General features: G+C 35.1%; 1 protein-coding gene across 1 annotated transcript; it reads right to left on the bottom strand.

The window, feature by feature from the left end:
- Nucleotides 1–3,627: 3,627 nt before the first annotated feature.
- LOC110685463 lies at nt 3,628–5,922 on the bottom strand. Its single transcript, XM_021861988.1, has 2 exons — nt 5,548–5,922; nt 3,628–3,636 (listed from the first exon to the last, which is right to left on the bottom strand). The coding sequence occupies exons 1-2, from the start codon at nt 5,920–5,922 to the stop codon at nt 3,628–3,630; spliced, it is 384 nt and encodes a 127-aa protein (XP_021717680.1).
- Between the last annotated feature and the right edge of the window lie 13,878 nt (nt 5,923–19,800).

Genomic DNA, 19,800 nt, shown 5'->3' with positions numbered 1-19,800 from the left:
AGGTCAGTGTTTGGTTTTTATTTTATTTAATTTTAAATTAAAATCTTACCGCCTCTTCCCTAACCACAACAAGCAGCCTCCACTTTAATCACCATAAGCAGGCTCCAGCCTCCTCCCTTCCCTCCGTGACTGAAGCACCTCCGTCGGCTGAAACAACCAGTAAGTTTCCTACTTCCCCCCTTTTTTCTAATTTTAAAATTTTCAATTTAATTTTGTTAAAAAATTAAATAAACCATTATTTATTTTATTTTCTTTAAATTTTTTATAGGATTTGTACAATTTATTTGATTAATTATCAAAAACAAGTGCAAAACAAGGTTAGTCACATTACTAAACTTAATATGTAATGTATGAATATAATGTTACTTTTGTTTGGTTATGTTTAACATAGTGTAGTTAAGTTTAGTTTATTATAATAAAATGTGGTCTAGTTTAATTTATTTCAATATAATGTACTTTAAATTAGTTTAGTTTTTTAATTTATGTATGTTAGTTTAGTTTAATATAATGAAATGTTAGTTTGGTTTGTTTTAGATTAGTATAATATGATGTATGTTAGATAACTTTATTTAATATAATGTAGTTTAGTTTAATATATAGTAGTTTAGTTTAGTTTATTTTAATATAATGTGGTTTAATTTAGTTTAGTTTTACAAAAGTATATTAGATTAGTTTAATATTATGAAACTTTAGTTAGGTTTGGTTCGTTTTGTTTAATATGATGTATGTTAGATTACTTTAGTTCATTACAATTTAGTTTAGTTTTGTTTAGTTTAATATAATGTTTCTTACTTAAGTTTAATTTTATATAATGCATGTTAGTAGATTTAATATTATGATATGTTAGTTTAGTTTGGTTTCGTTTGGTTTGATTTGTTTATATTAATGTTATGGTTTTATGATATGTTTGTTTATGTTAAGTTTAATTATGATATAATTGTATAATATTTTGTATGTTAGTTTAGTTTTAATATTTTTAAATAAATCATTTGCATAATCATATGCCTAGATACCCGTTCAAGGCATACACATTAGGAGTATGTCTTGAATATTCCCTGGTTGGGACTGTCTTTGTACGTTTATTTTTACTTAGATGGTGAATGTATTCCTTTTTTAATTCTAAGGAAGATCCTTGCTTGTCCTTTCTCTACAATGCTCTCTAGGTACATATATAGGTGTTTCTAATCGCCTATATCGTGCACTTGGAGAACTGTAGGGAAATGCTGCCGGATTTTCCATAGAATTGAAATCCTGGCATACATTCACTGGTGAGATTGAATGTCCAAGGATGGGTTAGGTTGGAGTGATAAGGACCCTTGAAAATCATTTCAAATCTCATTTGCATTTCCATAGCACTTTGATCTATAATGAATATATATTTTTTTTTGTGACTAATGTGATTAATGGCATATGCGTTAATTGTGTAGAACTTGTAATCATGAAACGAAGAGAACGTAGCTGGATATACGAAAGGAAGGTTGGGAATTCTATTAATCCTGAGTTCATGAAAGGGGTAGATGAATTCCTTAAATATGTCGAAGATCATCCCAAGAGTAGCAACCCGAATGAAGTTAGGTTTCCATGTTTTAAGTGCAAAAACAAACATTTTTGGGATGCGGAAACGGTTAAACTTCATTTGTCTCGCAAGGTTTTTTTTAACCTAATTACTATGAGTGGATGTGTCATGGTGAAGGGTTTCCAGGAACTCGTGAAAGGCAGTCAAATGAATATCGTGAAATGTTATTGGATGCATTTGGTCAGTCTCAAGATCAAGGGCATTCCGAAGAGGCTAGTGTTTCATTAGAGGAAGAGCCTAATGCACAAGCTAACCATTTTTTTTTTATTTGTTAAGGGCTTCTGAACAACCGTTATATGAAGGGAGTTCATTGTCTGTGTTAGAGATGGCTTCTAGAATCACTAGCCTAAAGTGCGAGTATAATTTGCCGCATAGATGTGTTGATGGATTTGCTTCTTTGATTAATGAAGCGATTCCTAACAACAACCACATGGCTGAGACATTCTATGAGGTTAAGAAAATTGTTAAGGGGTTAGAGATGCCCCATGAAAAGATTCATGCATGCCCGAAAGGATGTATGTTGTTTTGGAAAGATGATGCTCAATTATCTACATGTAGGGTGTGTGGCAGCGACCGATACAAGAAGACTTCTAAAGGTAGCTTAGTGCCTTTGAATGTTCTATTTTATTTCCCTATCCCACCTAGGTTGCAAAGGCTTTTTGCAACTAAAAACATTTTCGAGGAAATGACATGGCATGCAAAAAATCCTTGAGTTCAAGGCACAATGGCACACCCTAGAGATAGTGAAGCGCGGAAACACCTTGATAGTTGCTTTCCAGAGTTTGCCTCCTGTAGACACCTAAAAATGTCTCCCTAAAACCAAACCCGATGATGAACACCTTATAACTTGCGCGCTACTGCCACGTGTTCAAACGTTAAAAACCTGTGAGAAACCTGTACAATTTCAAGAGAATTACTGGCGCGATACCGCCACGTGTTCAAACGTTAAGGTTATCTCAGAAATTAGCAGCGGAAAATTAAAACAGTTATAAATAAAATTCAAAACAAAAGGATTAAATAAAAAAAAGTGTTACAAGTTGGAACCATTAAGGCCCTTATTCAAAACCCAAAAAGTAGTAAGTGATTCAATCCAGCGTTCAAATAAATTCAAACCAAATGAAATAGTGTCGAATAAAATCAAATTAGAATAAATTCAAACTTGCAAAAGAAATAAACTGCAAACAACCAACTCTCTACTCAAGATCCCACAACCCTGCTGAATGCTGCATGTGTAAGAACCTGTGGTTATTCTGCTTGCCAATATTACAAGTGTAAAAATTGGATCGTCACAAGGTCATTGAAAGGCGAAGTCCATGACCAAAGAAAGACACACACAAAAGCACGCAGTCAGAAAAGCTGAGTACATACAAGCTGCGAAATAAATTAAGAAAATACCTAACATGCTACTAATAATCAAGTATAAGCATCATTAAATACAGACTCAACTCATGACTCAATTATCAAATTTATTAAGACCTCACTAATTGATATTAACTGACTCATTTATTTATTTCATTGGATTTAGAAATAGACAAGGTTGTCTAACCCATGTCCCATTTGGAACATCAATAAAAGAAAAACCTCATGCCTCCTTTTGGGAACATCAATAAACATCCAACGACCACGGGCGCGACTCCGTGACCGTAGTTAGTATGAGATCACAACTAACTCCTAGTTTTTTAAAAAATATTTGAAATAGGAGACTCGTAGATCAGACCGCCTCGATAAAAGTACACGGCTAATACCCCATGTACCCCAACTCCTGATTGTCATTACTCCAGATGTGCACCAATCCAGACTTTTATTGCTCATCCATCTTGCACTTTACGTGATTTACAGGTTTAGACTTGGTGATGACTCATATACATTAAAATACTAACATTCCAAACACAATTCAATCAAACATGGAAAATTCCCAATTTAAATTCTTGATTTATTAGTGACAAACAACATTTATTAATTATTCCTTTACTACCTCGGTGTATAAACATCTTGAGTGCATAAGGCACCCCAAAACCTTAACCTCGTCTTACAAGACTTGAATTCCTCCTTTACTCATCCTGTTTGCATAATCATGAATGAGTAATAATTTAATCCTTACACCAATCACATACCTTTTCCTTTAAGCGCACCTACCTTGCATAATTAGAGCACAAATAATTCTTGCATTATAAACTAGTGCACGTCATTTGATATTCACAATGTATAAACAAACAATTTAACCCAGTCAATCCTATACATGATACTAAGTTCTCGATCCGTCCTTAAACATGCACCTACAAGCAAGGTTTCGTAACTTGTACGTACCTTGTGTAAACAATCCGGTTGGCCACTTTAAAACTAGAAGTCGCCTTCTACCAAGTCCTCTCCTAAACCAAACAATTAGAAATAAATCAATACCAAAGCAAATAAATTTATTTACAGCAATACTAAACTACTTTAAAACCTCTTATATCATCAAAATAAAGCCTTTAAATTGTCCCAAATAGTCAAAGTTAATAATACAACATCCCAACTATAAGTTTATATGTTAAAATTATGAAAATATAGTGTTTTATATCAAATTACAGCAACTTTAAAGTAAGTAAATAAATCTGAAAATTTGTTTTAAGTATATAAAATAACCCCATAAGCATAATTACTTGAAATAATCATTATATAGCAAGTTACTGTGTTAACAACCTAAAAATATATCAATTCAATGCAATTAGAGGCTTCAAAATAAAAAGTATGAAATCTGAAAATTACTTTTAAAATAGAATTTAAAGTTCAAAGCTTTTTTTAATCATAAAATACCCACAATAATTATTTTGTAGGTTTAGAAGCATAAAAATATGAAACTAATATAACTTGCTCATAAAAATTGAAACTTTAATAATCCGAAAATTTATATATGATCAAAATAATTATACTTTAATAAAATTTAAACATAGTATAATTAGATAACTTGATTAGCACGTTTTCAAGCCCTAAAACATGAAAAATTAAGGTTTAAGCCCTAAAACGTACAAAATACATAATATGAAATTTGTATGATAATTTAGACATACTAAACCCATTAATTTATAATCTTTTGCAACTTAAACATACTATCAAAGCCTAATAACAATAATTTATAATTGAAATCAAACAAAAATTGAAGCTTTTAATCAAAATAACAAAAATAAAGGAAGAGAAAACAAGAGGAAGGAGAAGAGAAGAGGGGGGAACTGGCCGCTGGCTGGCGGTGCAGGGGGCGGCGCGGCGGCAGGGAGGCGGTGCGGCGGGTCAGTCCTCACGGCTGGCCAACCTCGAAGCTTTACCCTTTTTTTTGGTTTGATGTGTGCGTGGAGGAGGAGAATAGAGTGAGGGTTTTTTTCTCTTGATTTCACGTGAAAAGGGGAGAGGGAGAATAGAAGAGGGTTTTATTTTGGGTTTAGGAACTTGTAATTTGGGCTTGAATAAAAGGAATTAATTGTTTGGGCTAGTAAGTTAGGAGAGGCTTTGAATTTAAATTACAACTTAGTAGTTTTAGTTTGAAAATAATTAAAATCTCATTAGTTTACCTCAAAATAATTCATGGTTAAAAAAATCAAAAATAAAAATATTTGTATAAATATTAAACTAATACATTATAATTATGTTGAAAATATGGGGGATTACAATCTACCCCTCTTAAAAGAAGTTTCGCCCTCGAAACTTAACCCAAAAACCATAATTTTTCCAAAATTATTCAAACCTTTTGTGTTTTGTATTGCTGTAAATTGCTTGATCCTCAACATGTATACTCAACAAACTGAACTTTGTACTCAATGAACTCATATTTGGCCAAAGTTTACATACTTTTATTGTATGTAAACGCAATAATAATGCATAATAATAATAATAAACATGAAAAATCAAGCAATAAATGGTATAATTGAGGTAAAAGCGCGAAATTACATTGCATTCTATCTCCCTCAAAAGAAAAGAGTTACGCCCTCGTAACTTACCTCGTCAAACAACTCGGGATATTTGTTTCTCATCTCTTCCTCGGCCTCCCAAGTAGCCTCTTCGTACTCCTGGTTCGACCAAAGGACTTTCACTATCTTCACATCTTTGGTTCTAGTACTACGCACCTTGTGATCTGGTATCTTGACCGGTCTTTCTTCATAAGTTAGAGACTCATCTAGTTGAATAGTCTCCGGCTGCAAAACATGGGTTTCACTAGGCACATACTTCTTCAATTGGGAAATGTGGAACACATCATGCATTTTCTCGAACTCCATTGGCAAAGCCAATTTGTAAGCCACTTTCCCCACACGCTGGAGAATTTCATACGGACCCACATATTTTGCACTAAGCTTCCCTTTCTTGCCAAATCGCATCACACCTTTTGTTGGAGAAACTTTTAAAAAGGCCTTGTCCCCAACACTAAACTTATCATCCCTTCTCTTCTAAGTCGGCATAATTATTCTGTCTATCTTGTGCTGCCTTTATACGCGACTGAATCAGTCTCAACTTGCTCACCATATCTTCAATGAACTCTGTACCCAAAGTAACCCGTTCACTGTAATCATTCCAGCAAACTGGGCTTCTGCACTTCCTTCCATACAATGCTTCAAATGGTGCCATCTTGATGCTTGCATGGTAACTGTTATTGTAGGAGAATTCGATCAAAGGTAGGTGATCCTCCCAATTCCCTTGGAAATCTAAAGCACAAGCTCGTAACATATCTTCCATGGTTTGGTTTGTTCTCTCAGTCTGACCATCTATTGCAGGGTGAAAGGCAGTACTCATCTTCAATGCTGTTCCAAGGTTCTGTTGCACTTTTTGCCAAAACTTTGATAGAAACCTCGAGTCTCTATCTGACACTATGTCCTTGGGAACTCCGTGCAACCGAACTACATTCTTCACATAGACACTTGCTAGCTGCTTCTTTTTCCAAGTCTCTTTGATAGGAATGAACATCGCTGACTTAGTAAGTCTGTCTACAATCACCCAAATCATTTCATTCCCAGTGCGAGTCTTTGGTAAGCCTGTCACAAAATCCATGGATATGGAATCCCACTTCCAACCTGGTATTTCTAATGGTTGTACCTTTCCCATGGGTCTTTTGTGGTCTATCTTCACCTTCTGGCACGTTAGACACTTGGATACAAACTCAGCTACCTCTCTCTTCATATTCGGCCACCAATAGAACTCCTTCAAGTCCTTATATAACTTATCACCCCAGAGTGAACTGAATATGGTGTATTATGGCACTCCTCCATGATCTTCCTTTTAAGATCCTCACACTTCTGTAGTATACACCATCTTTCCTTATATCTCAAGCTCCCATCCTCATGAATCTTGAATTCAGTCTCCGCACCACTAGTCACACGATCCCTAATCTTCTGAAACGACTCATCCTCCAGTTGCTTTTCTTTAATCTCCTCAAATATGGAAGGTTGGATGGTTAAAGCACTCAGTAATCCCTCTAACTCTCATTGGTTGATAACCTCAAGGTTCAATATCCTCATATCTTCACACAACTCATTGGCCACAATCAAAGCACTAACATTATGACTCAACTTCCTGCTAAGGGCATCAGCAACTACATTCGCCTTTCCCTCGTGATACTGGATGTAGACGTGGTAGTCTGTAAGATACTCCAGCCATCTGCGTTACCGCATATTCAAGTGATCTTGGGTGAAGATGTACTTTAGACTCTTATGGTCCGTGAAGATCTTACAAGAAACACCATAAAGGTAGTGCCTCCAAATCTTTAAAGCGAACACAATAGCTGCAAGCTCCAAGTCATGGGTAGGGTAGTTGAATTCATGTTTCTTCAGTTGTCTCGATGCATACGCAATCACCTTTCCATTCTGCTGTAGGACACATCCCAGACCATGCTTCGAGGCATCACTATACACTTCAAATCCTTCTCTCCCATCTGGTAATACTAGCGCCGGTGCAGTGGTCAATTACTCTTTGAGGGTTTGAAAAGCTGATTCACAACTCTCGTTCCACTCAAACTTGCTCTGCTTCTTCATAAGAGTAGTCATGGGTTTGGCTATCCTCAAAAAATCCTTAACAAACCTTCTATAATACCCAGCTAATCCCAAGAAACTACGAACATCAGTCACATTCTTAGGTGTAGGCCACTCACTCACCGCCTTGATCTTCGCAGGATCCACGGATACACCCTCCTTCGAAATGTAATGCCCCAAAAATGCAACTTTCTCTAACCAGAACTCACACTTGGAAAACTTAGCATACAACTTATTCTTCCTAAGAGTTTCAAGGGTAGTTCTCAAGTGCTCAGCATGTTCTTCCTCATTCTTCGAATACACCAAATATCATCAATGAACACGACAACAAACTTATCCAAGTACTCATGAAACACTCGGTTCATCAAGTCCATGAATATGGCTGGTGCATTGGTTAACCCAAAAGGCATGACCGTAAACTCGTAATGTCCACCCCGAGTTCTAAAGGCTGTTTTTGGAATGTCTTTATCTGCAACCTTCAACTCATGGTACCCCGACCTCAAGTCAATCTTCAAAAACACACTTTCTACCTTTAGCTGGTCAAACAAGTCATCTATCCTAGGTAGAGGGTACTTATTTTTCACAGTCACATTATTCAACTCTTTATAATCAATACATAGCCTCAAACTTCCATCTTTCTTTTTCACAATTAACAACGGTGCTCCCCAAGGTGATGCACTGGGCCTAATGAACCCCTTGTCTAACAACTCTTGCAATTGAGCCTTTAGTTCACTCATCTCAGCTGGTGCCATTCAATAAGGTGCTTTTGAGATAGGTGCAGCTCCTGGAACTAAGTCAATGGTAAACTCAACTTCCCTCTTAGGTGGCATTCCCGAAATCTCTTCTGGAAAGATATCCAAAAACCCATTCACAATGGGCACATCCTCCATCCGCCTACTCTCACTCATACTCAAAACTTGAACACAACAAAAGTACAATGGACATCCTTTATTTACTAGCTTCTTCACCTTCATAGCAGAAATTATCCCAAAACCCTTAGGCTTCCCTAATCGTCAATAGGACACTGTCTTACCCAAAGGATCACTCAGCTTCACCCTCTACATCTCACATTCTATCTTGGCCTTGTATAAACTCAGCCAATCCATCCCCAGAATTACATCTAAATCCCCTAGGTTAAACTCAATAAGGTCTGATGGAAAGATAGCTTGTCCTATTTTCAAAGGCTAGTTTTTGAATATTTTATTACAATGAACAAGTTTTCCCGTAGGCAGACTGACTGACACATCAACATGACTCGATTCAGTTAAGTTTAACTTGCGCACAACAGAAGTAGAAATGAAAGAATAAGCTGCTCCAGAGTCAAATAGAGTGTTGACAGAGACAGATTGGATAGAAAAAGTACCAGTAACTACATCTGAGGACCTCTCAGCTTCTCCCTTGCTCATCACATACAAGTGGCCGGGAGTGTTGTTTCTTGTCTGATAGCCATTATTGTTGTTGCCTGAGTTGTTGTTACCTGAGTTATTGCTGTTGCCGTTGCCAGACCTGTTGTTATTGTTGCTACCATTCCCAAACTTCCCATTCTGACCATTTCCCCTATTCCCCTAGTTGTTGAAGTTGTTAGGCCTTTGCTAGGTGTTCCCACCATTCCCACCATTTCCCTGTTGTTTCTGCTTGGTATAACACTCATACTCCCTATGCCCCCTTTTGTTGCAGAACCGGCAGGTCACCAAATTCCCATCACAGTCTCTCCCAGGATGGTTCCTCTTACACTTCTTACAATGGTAGGTTCTCTCTCCATTGTTAGCATTGGAAGAACTGCTAACATTCTGGTTACCCCTATCAAACGAGTTCCCATTCCTAGGCCTCTTAAAGTTACTCTGGTTCTCATATTTCCCAAAGTCCTTCCTTTTCTCCCCAGCCTTAGCACTCGCACTAGCAGTCCTAGTATTCAGATGGTACAGATGGGCAACTCTCTCATAAACCTTGTCAAGGGTTTTAAAAACTTTTCCGGCTAGGCCCTGTTTAAACTCGTCAGTCAATCCATGCTCAAACCTCTAAGCCATAAACTTTTTATAGTACTCAGAGATTGACATGTCTCCCATTGCCAGGCTTATAAACCCCTAAGCCTTCTGTTTCTTCAAGAACGGGGGGTAAAACTTGTCCCTCAAGGAGGTCTTAAACACTTCCCACCCAAAGTTAGGTTTGGCCCTAATGGTCACAGCATTGTCCCTCCACCAGATATCAGCTTCGTCCTTAAGGTACATAGTGGCCTGGTCCACTTTCATACCCTCAGGACAGTTGAGTGCCACGAACAGCTTGTCAAACTCTCGAATCCAGTTTTCTAGGAAAGTAGGGTAAGCACCTCCCCTAAAAACTGGTGGCCTAACCTAGGCCAGCGTCTTAAACATTTCAGCTTGGGGGTCAACTTGGTCTCCCCGGTTTTGGTTCAAATTTTCAGCCAACAGACGAATAGCATCAGCTAAGGCAGCGTTCTCAGCCATTCTAGCTCTACACCATTTTAAACGGAACCCAAATACTATTCACACATATTCATTGAATCACAATATTACATTTGTCACATAAACTGGTTCAAAAGGGTACCTTGAGATTGTACCCCCTTGTCCCAAGGAAAACCACACAATAAAAACACGATTCATACGCAGGATTAAATGAAGTTAAGAAAATAATTTCCCCATCCCGCGACAGCTTACTAAGTTTGATCATAGACAAAGAAAGTTTCCCCAAAAAAAAATAATTATATGATCACAAAAATTAAACTTGCTCTTGCTCACATATAAAAGTAAAATAAAGCTCTAAAAAAAATATCAACTTCTTATTATAACTTATATAAAGGTATCAATCCCAAATAAAAACTCTGTAACACTAGCTACTTATTAAAATTAATCATCCAAATCATACTATAATGAGGTTCTAATAACCATTATCAATGGCAAATGCCTTATTCATGCTAACTCCATCCTAACAAAAATAATCCTCAAGGTATCACATTGATGTTCTTATCTTTCTTCTCATTATAATTATTAACATCAAAATCAAAATCATTTTCATCATCTGAGTCTTCAATAATTATTGCCTTGTAGAGCGGATTCAGATTTCTAGTAGCTCTCTTCCCAGCATTTGGATCTTCAGGTGGTGGTTGTAGCCATTCAAGCTCATCCTCATCCGGAAATTCAATAAGAGTATAATCATGGAACATTCTTTGGTAGGTTTTAATCTTATTCTTCTTATAATTTGTTGTTTTAAACTCATGTAAGTACTGGTAGTCTTCCTCATCAGGATTAGTTGGCGTCATAGTCTTTTCAAACCTTTCCAGAGTATCGTCACTTCGAGTATCATTCTTATCCTCAGACACAACAATGGGGTTGTTCCTAATATCATTATTCACGCTTTCAGACGTGATTACTGAGTCGCTGATCTCTTTTCTATGTTAACCCAACACAACGAACATTCAAAAAGCATAACACAAGCACAACACAAAATAAATCAATTAGAACATAATTATAACATGTTAAATAAATAAGAAAATAACACTTCATGTGATAATTAAATGCAAAAATATGTATGAAATATGCATGCATTCCCTTCTTAAGTCTACCCAAAGCTCACCAAGTAGAATAAATAAACTTTAAAATTGTTTTAAATAAAATGGTTTAAAACATACTTAGTTTTAAATAAATAAATAAATAAAAATTTGTCTTTAAAATTCAAATTTTCAACCATTGAATAGGCGCCTAAGTCATACTAAGCTAATTGGCTTTAGTGGTAATTAAATCTAACCTAAGCTCCCAGATACCACTTTGTAACACCCATATAATTATCTCTTAAAAACCTGTGAGAAACCTGTACAATTTCAAGAGAATTACTGGCGTGCTACCGCCACGTGTTCAAACTTTAAGGCTATCTCAGAAATTAGCAGCGGAAAATTAAAACAGTTAAAAATAAACTTCAAAACAAAAGGATTAAATCAAAATAAGTGTTACAAGTTTGAACCGTTAAGGCCCTTATTCAAAACCCAATAAAAGTAGTAAGTGATTAAATCCAGCGTTCAAATAAATTCAAACCAAATGAATTAGTGTCGAATAAAATCGAATTAGAATAAATTCAAACTTGCAAAAGAAATAAACTGCAAACAACCAACTCTCTACTCAAGATCCCACAACCCTGCTGAATGCTGCATGTGTAAGAACCTGTGGTTATTCTGCTCCCCAATATTACAAGTGTAAAAATTGGATCGTCACAGGGTCATTGAAAGGCGAAGGCCATGACCAAAGAAAGACACACACAAAAGCACGCAGTCAGCTTTAGCTGATTACATACAAGCTGCGAAATAAATTAAGAAAATACCTAACATGCTACTAATAATCAAGCATAAGCATCATTAAATACAGACTCAACTCATGACTTAATTATCAAATTTATTAAGACCTCACTAATTGATATTAACTGACTCATTTATTTATTTCATTGGATTTAGCAATAGACAAGGTTGTCCAACCCATGTCCCATTTGGAACATCAATAAAAGAAAAACCCCATGCCTCCTTTCGGAAACATCAATAAACGTCCAACAACCACGGGCGCGACTCCGTGACCGTAGTTAGTATGAGATCTCACCTAACTCCTAGTTTTTTAAAAAAATATTTGAAATAGGAGGCTCGTAGATCAGACGACCTCGATAAAAGTACACGGCTAATACCCCATATACCCCAAACCCCTGATTGTCATTACTCCAGATGTGCACCAATCCAGAGTTTTATTGCTCATTCATCTTGCACTTTACGTGATTTACAGGTTTAGACTTGGTGATGACTCATATACATTACAATACAAACATTCCAAACACAATTCAATCAAACATGGAAAATTCCCAATTTAAATTCTTGATTTATTAGTGTCAAACAACATTTATTAATTATTCCCTTACTACCTCGGTGTATAAACACCTTGAGTGCATAAGGCACCCCAAAACCTTAACCTCGTCTTACAAAACTTGAATTCCTCCTTTACTCATCCTATTTGCATAATCATGAATGAGTAATAATTTAATCTTTACACCAATCACATACCTTTGCCTTTAAGCGCACCTTGCATAATTAGAGCACAAATAATACTTGCATTATAAACTAGTGCACGTCATTTGATATTCACAATGTATAACCAAACAATTTAACCCAGTCAATCCTATACATGATACTAAGTTCTCGATCCGTCCTTAAACATGCACCTACAAGCAAGGTTTCGTAACTTGTACGTACCTTGTGTAAACAATCCGGTTGGCCACTTTAAAACGAGAAGTCGCCTTCTACCAAGTCCTCTCCTAAACCAAACAATTTGAAATAAATCAATACCAAAGCAAATAAATTTATTTACAGCAATACTAAACTACTTTAAAACCTCTTAAATCATCAAAATAAAGCCTTTAAATTGTCCCCAATAGTCAAAGTTAATAATATAACATCCCAACTATAAGTTTATATGTTAAAATTATGAAAATATAGTGTTTTATATCAAATTACAGCAACTTTAAAGTAAGTAAATAAATCTGAAAATTTGTTTTAAGTATATAAAATAACCCCATAAGCATAATTACTTGAAATAATCATTATATAGCAAGTTACTGTGTTAAAAACCTAAAAATATATCAATTCAATGCAATTAGAGGCTTCAAAATAAAAAGTATGAAATCTGAAAATTACTTTTAAAATAGAATTTAAAGTTCAAAGCTTTTTTAAACATAAAATACCCACAATAATTATTTTGTAGGTTTAGAAGCATAAAAACATGAAACTAACATAACTTGCTCATAAAAATTGAAACTTTAATAATCTGAAAATTTATATATGATCAAAATAATTATACTTTAACAAAATTCAAACATAGTATAATTAGATAACTTGATTAGCACGTTTTCAAGCCCTAAAACATGAAAAATTAAGGTTTAAACCCTAAAATATACAAAATACATAATCTGAAATTTATATAATAATTTAGACATACTAAACCCATAAATTTATAATCTTTTGCAACTTATACATACTATTAAAGCCTAATAACAATAATTTATAATTGAAACCAAACAGAAATTGAAGCTTTTAATCAAAATAACAAAAATAAAGGAAGAGAAAACAAGAGGAAAGAGAAGAGAGGAAGGGCGAACTGGTTGCTGGCTGGCGGTGCAGGGGCGGCGCGGCGGCAGGGAGGCGGTGCAGTCCTCACGGCTGGGCAACTTCGAAGCTTCACCCTTTTTTTTTGGGTTTGCTGTGTGCGTGAAGGAGGAGAAGAGAGTGAGGGTTTTTTTTTCTCTTGATTTCACGTGAAAAGGGGAGAGGGAGAATAGAAGAGGGTTTTATTTTTGGTTTAGGAACTTGCAATTTGGGCTTGAATAAAAGGAATTAAGTGTTTGGGCTAGTAAGTTAGGAGAGGCTTAGAATTTAAATTACAACTTAGTAGTTTTAGTTTGAAAATAATTAAAATCTCATTACTTTACCTCAAAATAATTCATGGTTAAAAAAATCAAAAATAAAAATATTTATATAAATAATAAACTAATACATTATATTTATGTTGAAAATATAGGGGATTACAGATAGAGGAAAAGAATTCATGCCAAAGGCTCCATTTGCTCTTGACAAAGCTCAAAGAAAGATTTTGTGTGAATGGGTCAAACAGCTGCGGTTTCCTAATGGTTATGCTTCCAATTTGAGCAGATGCGTTGATTTGCAAGAATGTAAAGTACATGGAATGAAAAGCCATGATTGTCACGTGTTCATGGAGAGGTTGTTGCCCACTGCTTTTAGAGAAATGCTCCCTAGCCATATATGGAATGCAATTACAGAGATAAGCCAATTCTTTCGCGATTTATGTTGCTACACAATTACAATTAGCGACATGGAGCGATTGGAAAAATACATAGTTGAGATCCTGTGCAAGCTTGAGAAGGTTTTCCCTCCTTCATTCTTCAACTCCATGGAGCATTTACCAATTCATTTGCCATATGAGGGCAAGTTATGTGGACCTGTTCAATATCGGTGGATTTATCCTTTCGATAGGTAAATCAAAGGCCCTTTCTCAACTCTTTCTTTCATCTCTTTCATTGTTAAGGGTTACTTATACATCTATATCTATATAAAAATAATTACAGGTTCCTCAATCACCTGAAACGAAAAATTGGTAATAAGGCTCGAGTTGAAGGTTCCATATGCAACGCTTATCTCACTGAAGAGATATCAAACTTCTGCTCCAATTACTTTCAGCCCTGAGTTGACACAAAAACAAGAGATCTAGGTCGAAATGTGAATGCTCATGTGGAATCCACGGCTAACAACGATGAAATCCCAGAGCTGTTCACGGTGGATAAGGGTCGTGTGTCAAATGTGGGTAAAACTCGGTTTTTAGATGACAAGGAACTCAATTGTGTTCATTTGTTCGTTTTAAGAAATACCGGCATTCTTGGTGAATACGAAAGGTATATATGTTTAGGAGAAAATTTTCAAAAACCCTTAAATTTAAAATAATTGCTGCAATGATTAACCTTGTGTCATTAATCTATTAGGCAGTTTGAGGACTACATTCTTAGTACTCGAACTTATTTGCGTCGAGAAGATGTCATGGAGAAATGCGAAAGTGAATTCCTTGATTGGTTTCATCACAAGGTGATAATACTTTTCGAACATTACATATCGATTAACTTGTGATAATACACTAAATTTCATTTCAAGAAGTGTGACATTTGTATCGAAACGGTCGTAGGTGGTAGAATAGAAACCAAGTTCCGATGTGTTGCGAGCATTGTCTATGAGGCCTTTCAAGCGTGTTCGAACTTGGATCCAAATATTTGTCGGTGGCTTTAATTTCCACACACAGTCCTATGGCAAACACAAATCTACGATGAATTATGGGGTGTGTGTCTCAAGTGAGGACGGTGGAGAGTACTTTGGCATTTTAAACCATATAATTGAACTTGTCTCCACCGGTCCCGAAAGAGAGTACAAGACTATTTTGTTTAAGTGTAATTGGATGGATTGTGGTAGAGGAATGAACATTCATGAACAATACAAGCTTGTCAAAGTAAATCATACTAATAAATATCCCAAGTATGATCCATTCACTACTACAAAAAGTGGAATATGGAACACATAATACACAACCGTTAGGTAAGATAGGCGATCTATAGGATTTTATAGAACGGTTATGTTAGATAACCGTTTTATATGTTGAATATTATAGAACGCCTCCCTGTTAACCGTTCTATTTGATTTATTATTAGTTTTTAATAAAAACATGACTTTACCTAGAAAACGCCTTTCATGGATAACCGTTCTATTTGATTTAATTATAATTAAAATAAAATAAATAAATAAATAAATAAAAACTAGATAATATAACCCTAGCACAACTCTACATCCTCTTTCTTTACTCTAACTTTTCAACCGCCGCTACATGCCTTCATTCTCATCCCTCTCACAGGTTTCCTCTTTATCTTCTCCTCATAGACGCTTTTGCAATGCAACTCCTCTAAAATTATTTCTGCAATTTCCCATTGCCTATGGCCACAATCGGTAATTATAATTTTGTCCTTTTGATTATTCAAAGCTATATCAACAGATCGAAGTCTATGAGATTCATTATTCAAGGTAAATCATTCTTCTTTTATTACGTTAAATTTCATTTCAATTTAGTTTCTCAGATCTTGTTATTGTTTTTTTTAATCAAGTTTCATTGTATAATTATTAAAACTATGATTGAGGTTTTAGTTTTTTTAGCATGTTGTTCCAAAATTAATCCAAATTAATTAAGTCTTTTTGGTTAAACATTCTGCCCATCACTTTTTGGTATATGACCTGAAATTTTGTGTTAATATCAATATATCCAAATGCTTATGATTTCAATTTTTAATGTTGGATTTTGCTATAGTTTTAGATTTTTCATTTTCTGCTCTTCGATTTGGAAGATTTTTTTTTAACAATTTAGGTTATTTGTTTTTATTGCTTGTTGATTCGAAATTTACATGTTTTTTTTTTGTTATGTTGATGTAGAATTGCAGATGAAAACTAATTGAGAAGATTAAATACTGCATATATGATTTGTTGTGGGTCAGCATCATTGAAAGAAAAGAGATTCTTGTAGAATTTTTTTTATTTGATATCTTGTTATTCTTATTTCATTTGCATTTGAGTTGTACGAAAATTTTATCAATTTAATTATAAGCTTCGATAACTTTTCAGTACTTGGTACTTCGGTAGACGGTATTTTAGTTTGACATCCATTATGTATTTACTACGACTCTACAACTAAGTTTTTTAATGGGAAATTCTCACCGGTAACACCCAACTTTTGTTTTTTCTCAATGGTAGAATGCAAAATTTTGGCTTATCATTGGTAATCACCAATTAGTAATAATAATTTACTGGTAACATTAATCAAACCTTTACCTAATTATTGACTAACCATGGTTTACTAATAACACAATTACAAACCTATCCTTCCAAAAAAATCACTTCCCTCCAAAGTTATATGCTGCTTTCCGTCCTTAATCAATTACCCCTTTATATAAACCCTAAACCCCCAATTCTATTCGTATTCTCTGTTCTTCTTCTTCTCAATTTCTCTTAATACTTCCATGGCTAAACAAATTGCGAAATATAAGATAGCATAGGGAATGAGACAGGAGGTCAGCGAAAGTATCCAATCCAATAAATTGATCATCTTGATTGAAGTTTTAGTCGGATGATTATAGATTGAGTTACCAATTTATCTGTATTTTATCAATCGTGGGTAATTCAAGTTTCAATTTTTCTGGGTTCGATTAATTTAGGTTCACTTGACCCAATCATCACTTGTTCTTCCAATTTTCGATCTGATTTTGAGTTTAATTTGGTGGGTTTTGATCTAATTTGGGGATGAACTACTAGGTTTATTGATTAATTTTAGTTTATGTGAGAATTTGATCATCTGAAGCAACGTGGGCAGGCTTCGGCTAATTTCAATAACACGCTATCATCATATTGCAACAAAGTCATTTATCTGACCTTATACAACCAATATTGTAAAGTGAATGCTATATTGCTATTGGTTTACCTTACATCAACATGGGGATGTACAAAAGGTACATGAGAATCATGGTGATCATCCGTAGAGCTCACCTGATCTGATTTGCCAGAGAAAGTTGTTGCTATGGAGAGGATTAACAGTGGTCGTGACAACATCTGAAAATAATTAATTTATATAATCTCTTAGAAAGGGGATTTTCAAAGAAAAAAAAAGGGAATACAAACTTTATAACGATGAAACGAGAAGTGTTGAATTCATTTGATTAGACAGAAGTGGTTAAGGGAAATAAATAGGGTCAATTTAGTCATTTCGCAGTTTATTTCCCACTTAACATTTTAATCATGGTTAAGGTTTGAAGTAAAACTTACATTAATGTTACTAGTAATTTAGTATTGCTAATTGGTGATTACCAATGATAATCCAAAATTTTGCATTCTACCATTGAGAAAAAACAAGAGTTGGGTGTTACCGGTGAGAATTTCTCTTTTTTAATTTGCAAATTAGCTGCCTACTATCTCGCCAATTATTTTGTATTTTTTTTTTTAAAAAAAAATAGGGGAATAGAGAACGGTTGGCATATCAAACCGTTCTCTTTGGTAAGGGAAAACAAAACGGTTATGTATTATGACCGTTGTCTTTCCCTTCATTATTTTCTAATTTTAGATAGGGAATAGAGAACGGTGATCAGGCATAACCATTCTCTATAGTTGAGTATACAAAACGCCTATTCAAACCATTCTATATACTTTATACATCCCTTAGCAGAAGAACGGTCCTGAGGCGTTCTATAAAGCCTATTTTAATAGTTCTCTATGCCATTTTTTGTAGTAGTGATTTGTCTTATCTTACCAAGTGTCTCAAGCGTATTATGCATCTTACCCTAGCCTTAAACGTGATCGGGTTCAATGATGGGCTATATTTAAAACTCAAGAAAGGGTCGGTGGTTGATGCTTTGGTGGATTTAGAGTTTTTGCAGGCTCCTTCACCACAAGTACATGCAACACTTTGTCCACCAACTGACATTCCAGACTATGAACTTGATATTGATGATGATGATGATGACGATGGCTTTGTTATCTCAAGCGATGAAGAAGAAGAAGAAGAAGATAGCATTGACTCCAGTGATAGTGACGAAGAAGAGGACATCGATGTATTTTTAGATGACACTAGTGATAGTGATAATGATAGTAATAATGATAATGGTAGTAGTGATAAGAGTAATGAAGAGGAGAATATGTAGTTACTCCTTTAACTACTGTCTAGTAATTTTTATTTTATAATGACTACTCGGACTTGTAATATTGCATTACATATTTTGTCTCATTTTATTTTTTATGTAATATGGTTCTAATTTATGAAATTACAATGTGCGATCATGGTACTAACAATTTTTTCAGGTGGTCATGGAGGGAGGAAATAAAGGAGAAACGTTCAAGAGGAGAAAGACTAAGGGGAAATCTCAGGTTGTACGTTATGATGATGACGAGTCAATGGAGGAAGAGGAGGCACACGATTTGGGGGCGTCTCAAGAAATCATCACTCGGAGACAGATTCAAACACATGTACAGGGGCAACAGGAGCAACAGCAACAGGAGCAACAAGACCCACAACCTAATGACTTGCCGGAGTTGGACCCTTCCACACTTAGGTGCGTATGTAGTTGTAATGAAATATCCTTAAATTCGTATTTATTTTGGTAAAGTAAATTTGTATTACTTTTAGCATATTTTGTTCACTTTTTGTTGATTATCTACTTACATGAATGTCTATCCTTTATTATAGGTTTGATGATAAGCCGGTGAAGAATATGCTCTCCGACACGCTAACCGGCTACTATCGAGAGCCTTTGAAGAATTACGGAGAGGTTGATGAAAAAACGAGAGAGCACTTTTGGAACTTGTTATGCGTATGATAACTTTAACCTAACATAAGACATGTTTTATAAAGTACATTGATGGAGTAGAATTTGTAATAAAAACTTGGTTCTTGATTTGCAGAAAAAATTCAAGTGGGCACCTGAGTTAAACGAGCATGTGAAGCAAACTTTCGGATTCAAGTTTGCAAATAGCCTACGTGACATTTTCTACCATATCACAAAGAGGATGAATGGTGTCAAACCAAATTGGCTTAATGAAGATGTCCACGAAGCCATGATGAAAAATGTTGCCAATGATCCAATATATAAGAAGCGGTCGGAAAA

The sequence above is a fragment of the Chenopodium quinoa genome, unplaced genomic scaffold (assembly GCF_001683475.1).
Source record: "Chenopodium quinoa cultivar QQ74 unplaced genomic scaffold, ASM168347v1, whole genome shotgun sequence".
In the NCBI taxonomy this organism is placed as follows: Eukaryota; Viridiplantae; Streptophyta; class Magnoliopsida; order Caryophyllales; family Amaranthaceae; genus Chenopodium; species Chenopodium quinoa.
Note: the sequence above shows the minus strand (reverse complement) of the source record. Positions and strands in the feature narration are given on the sequence as shown.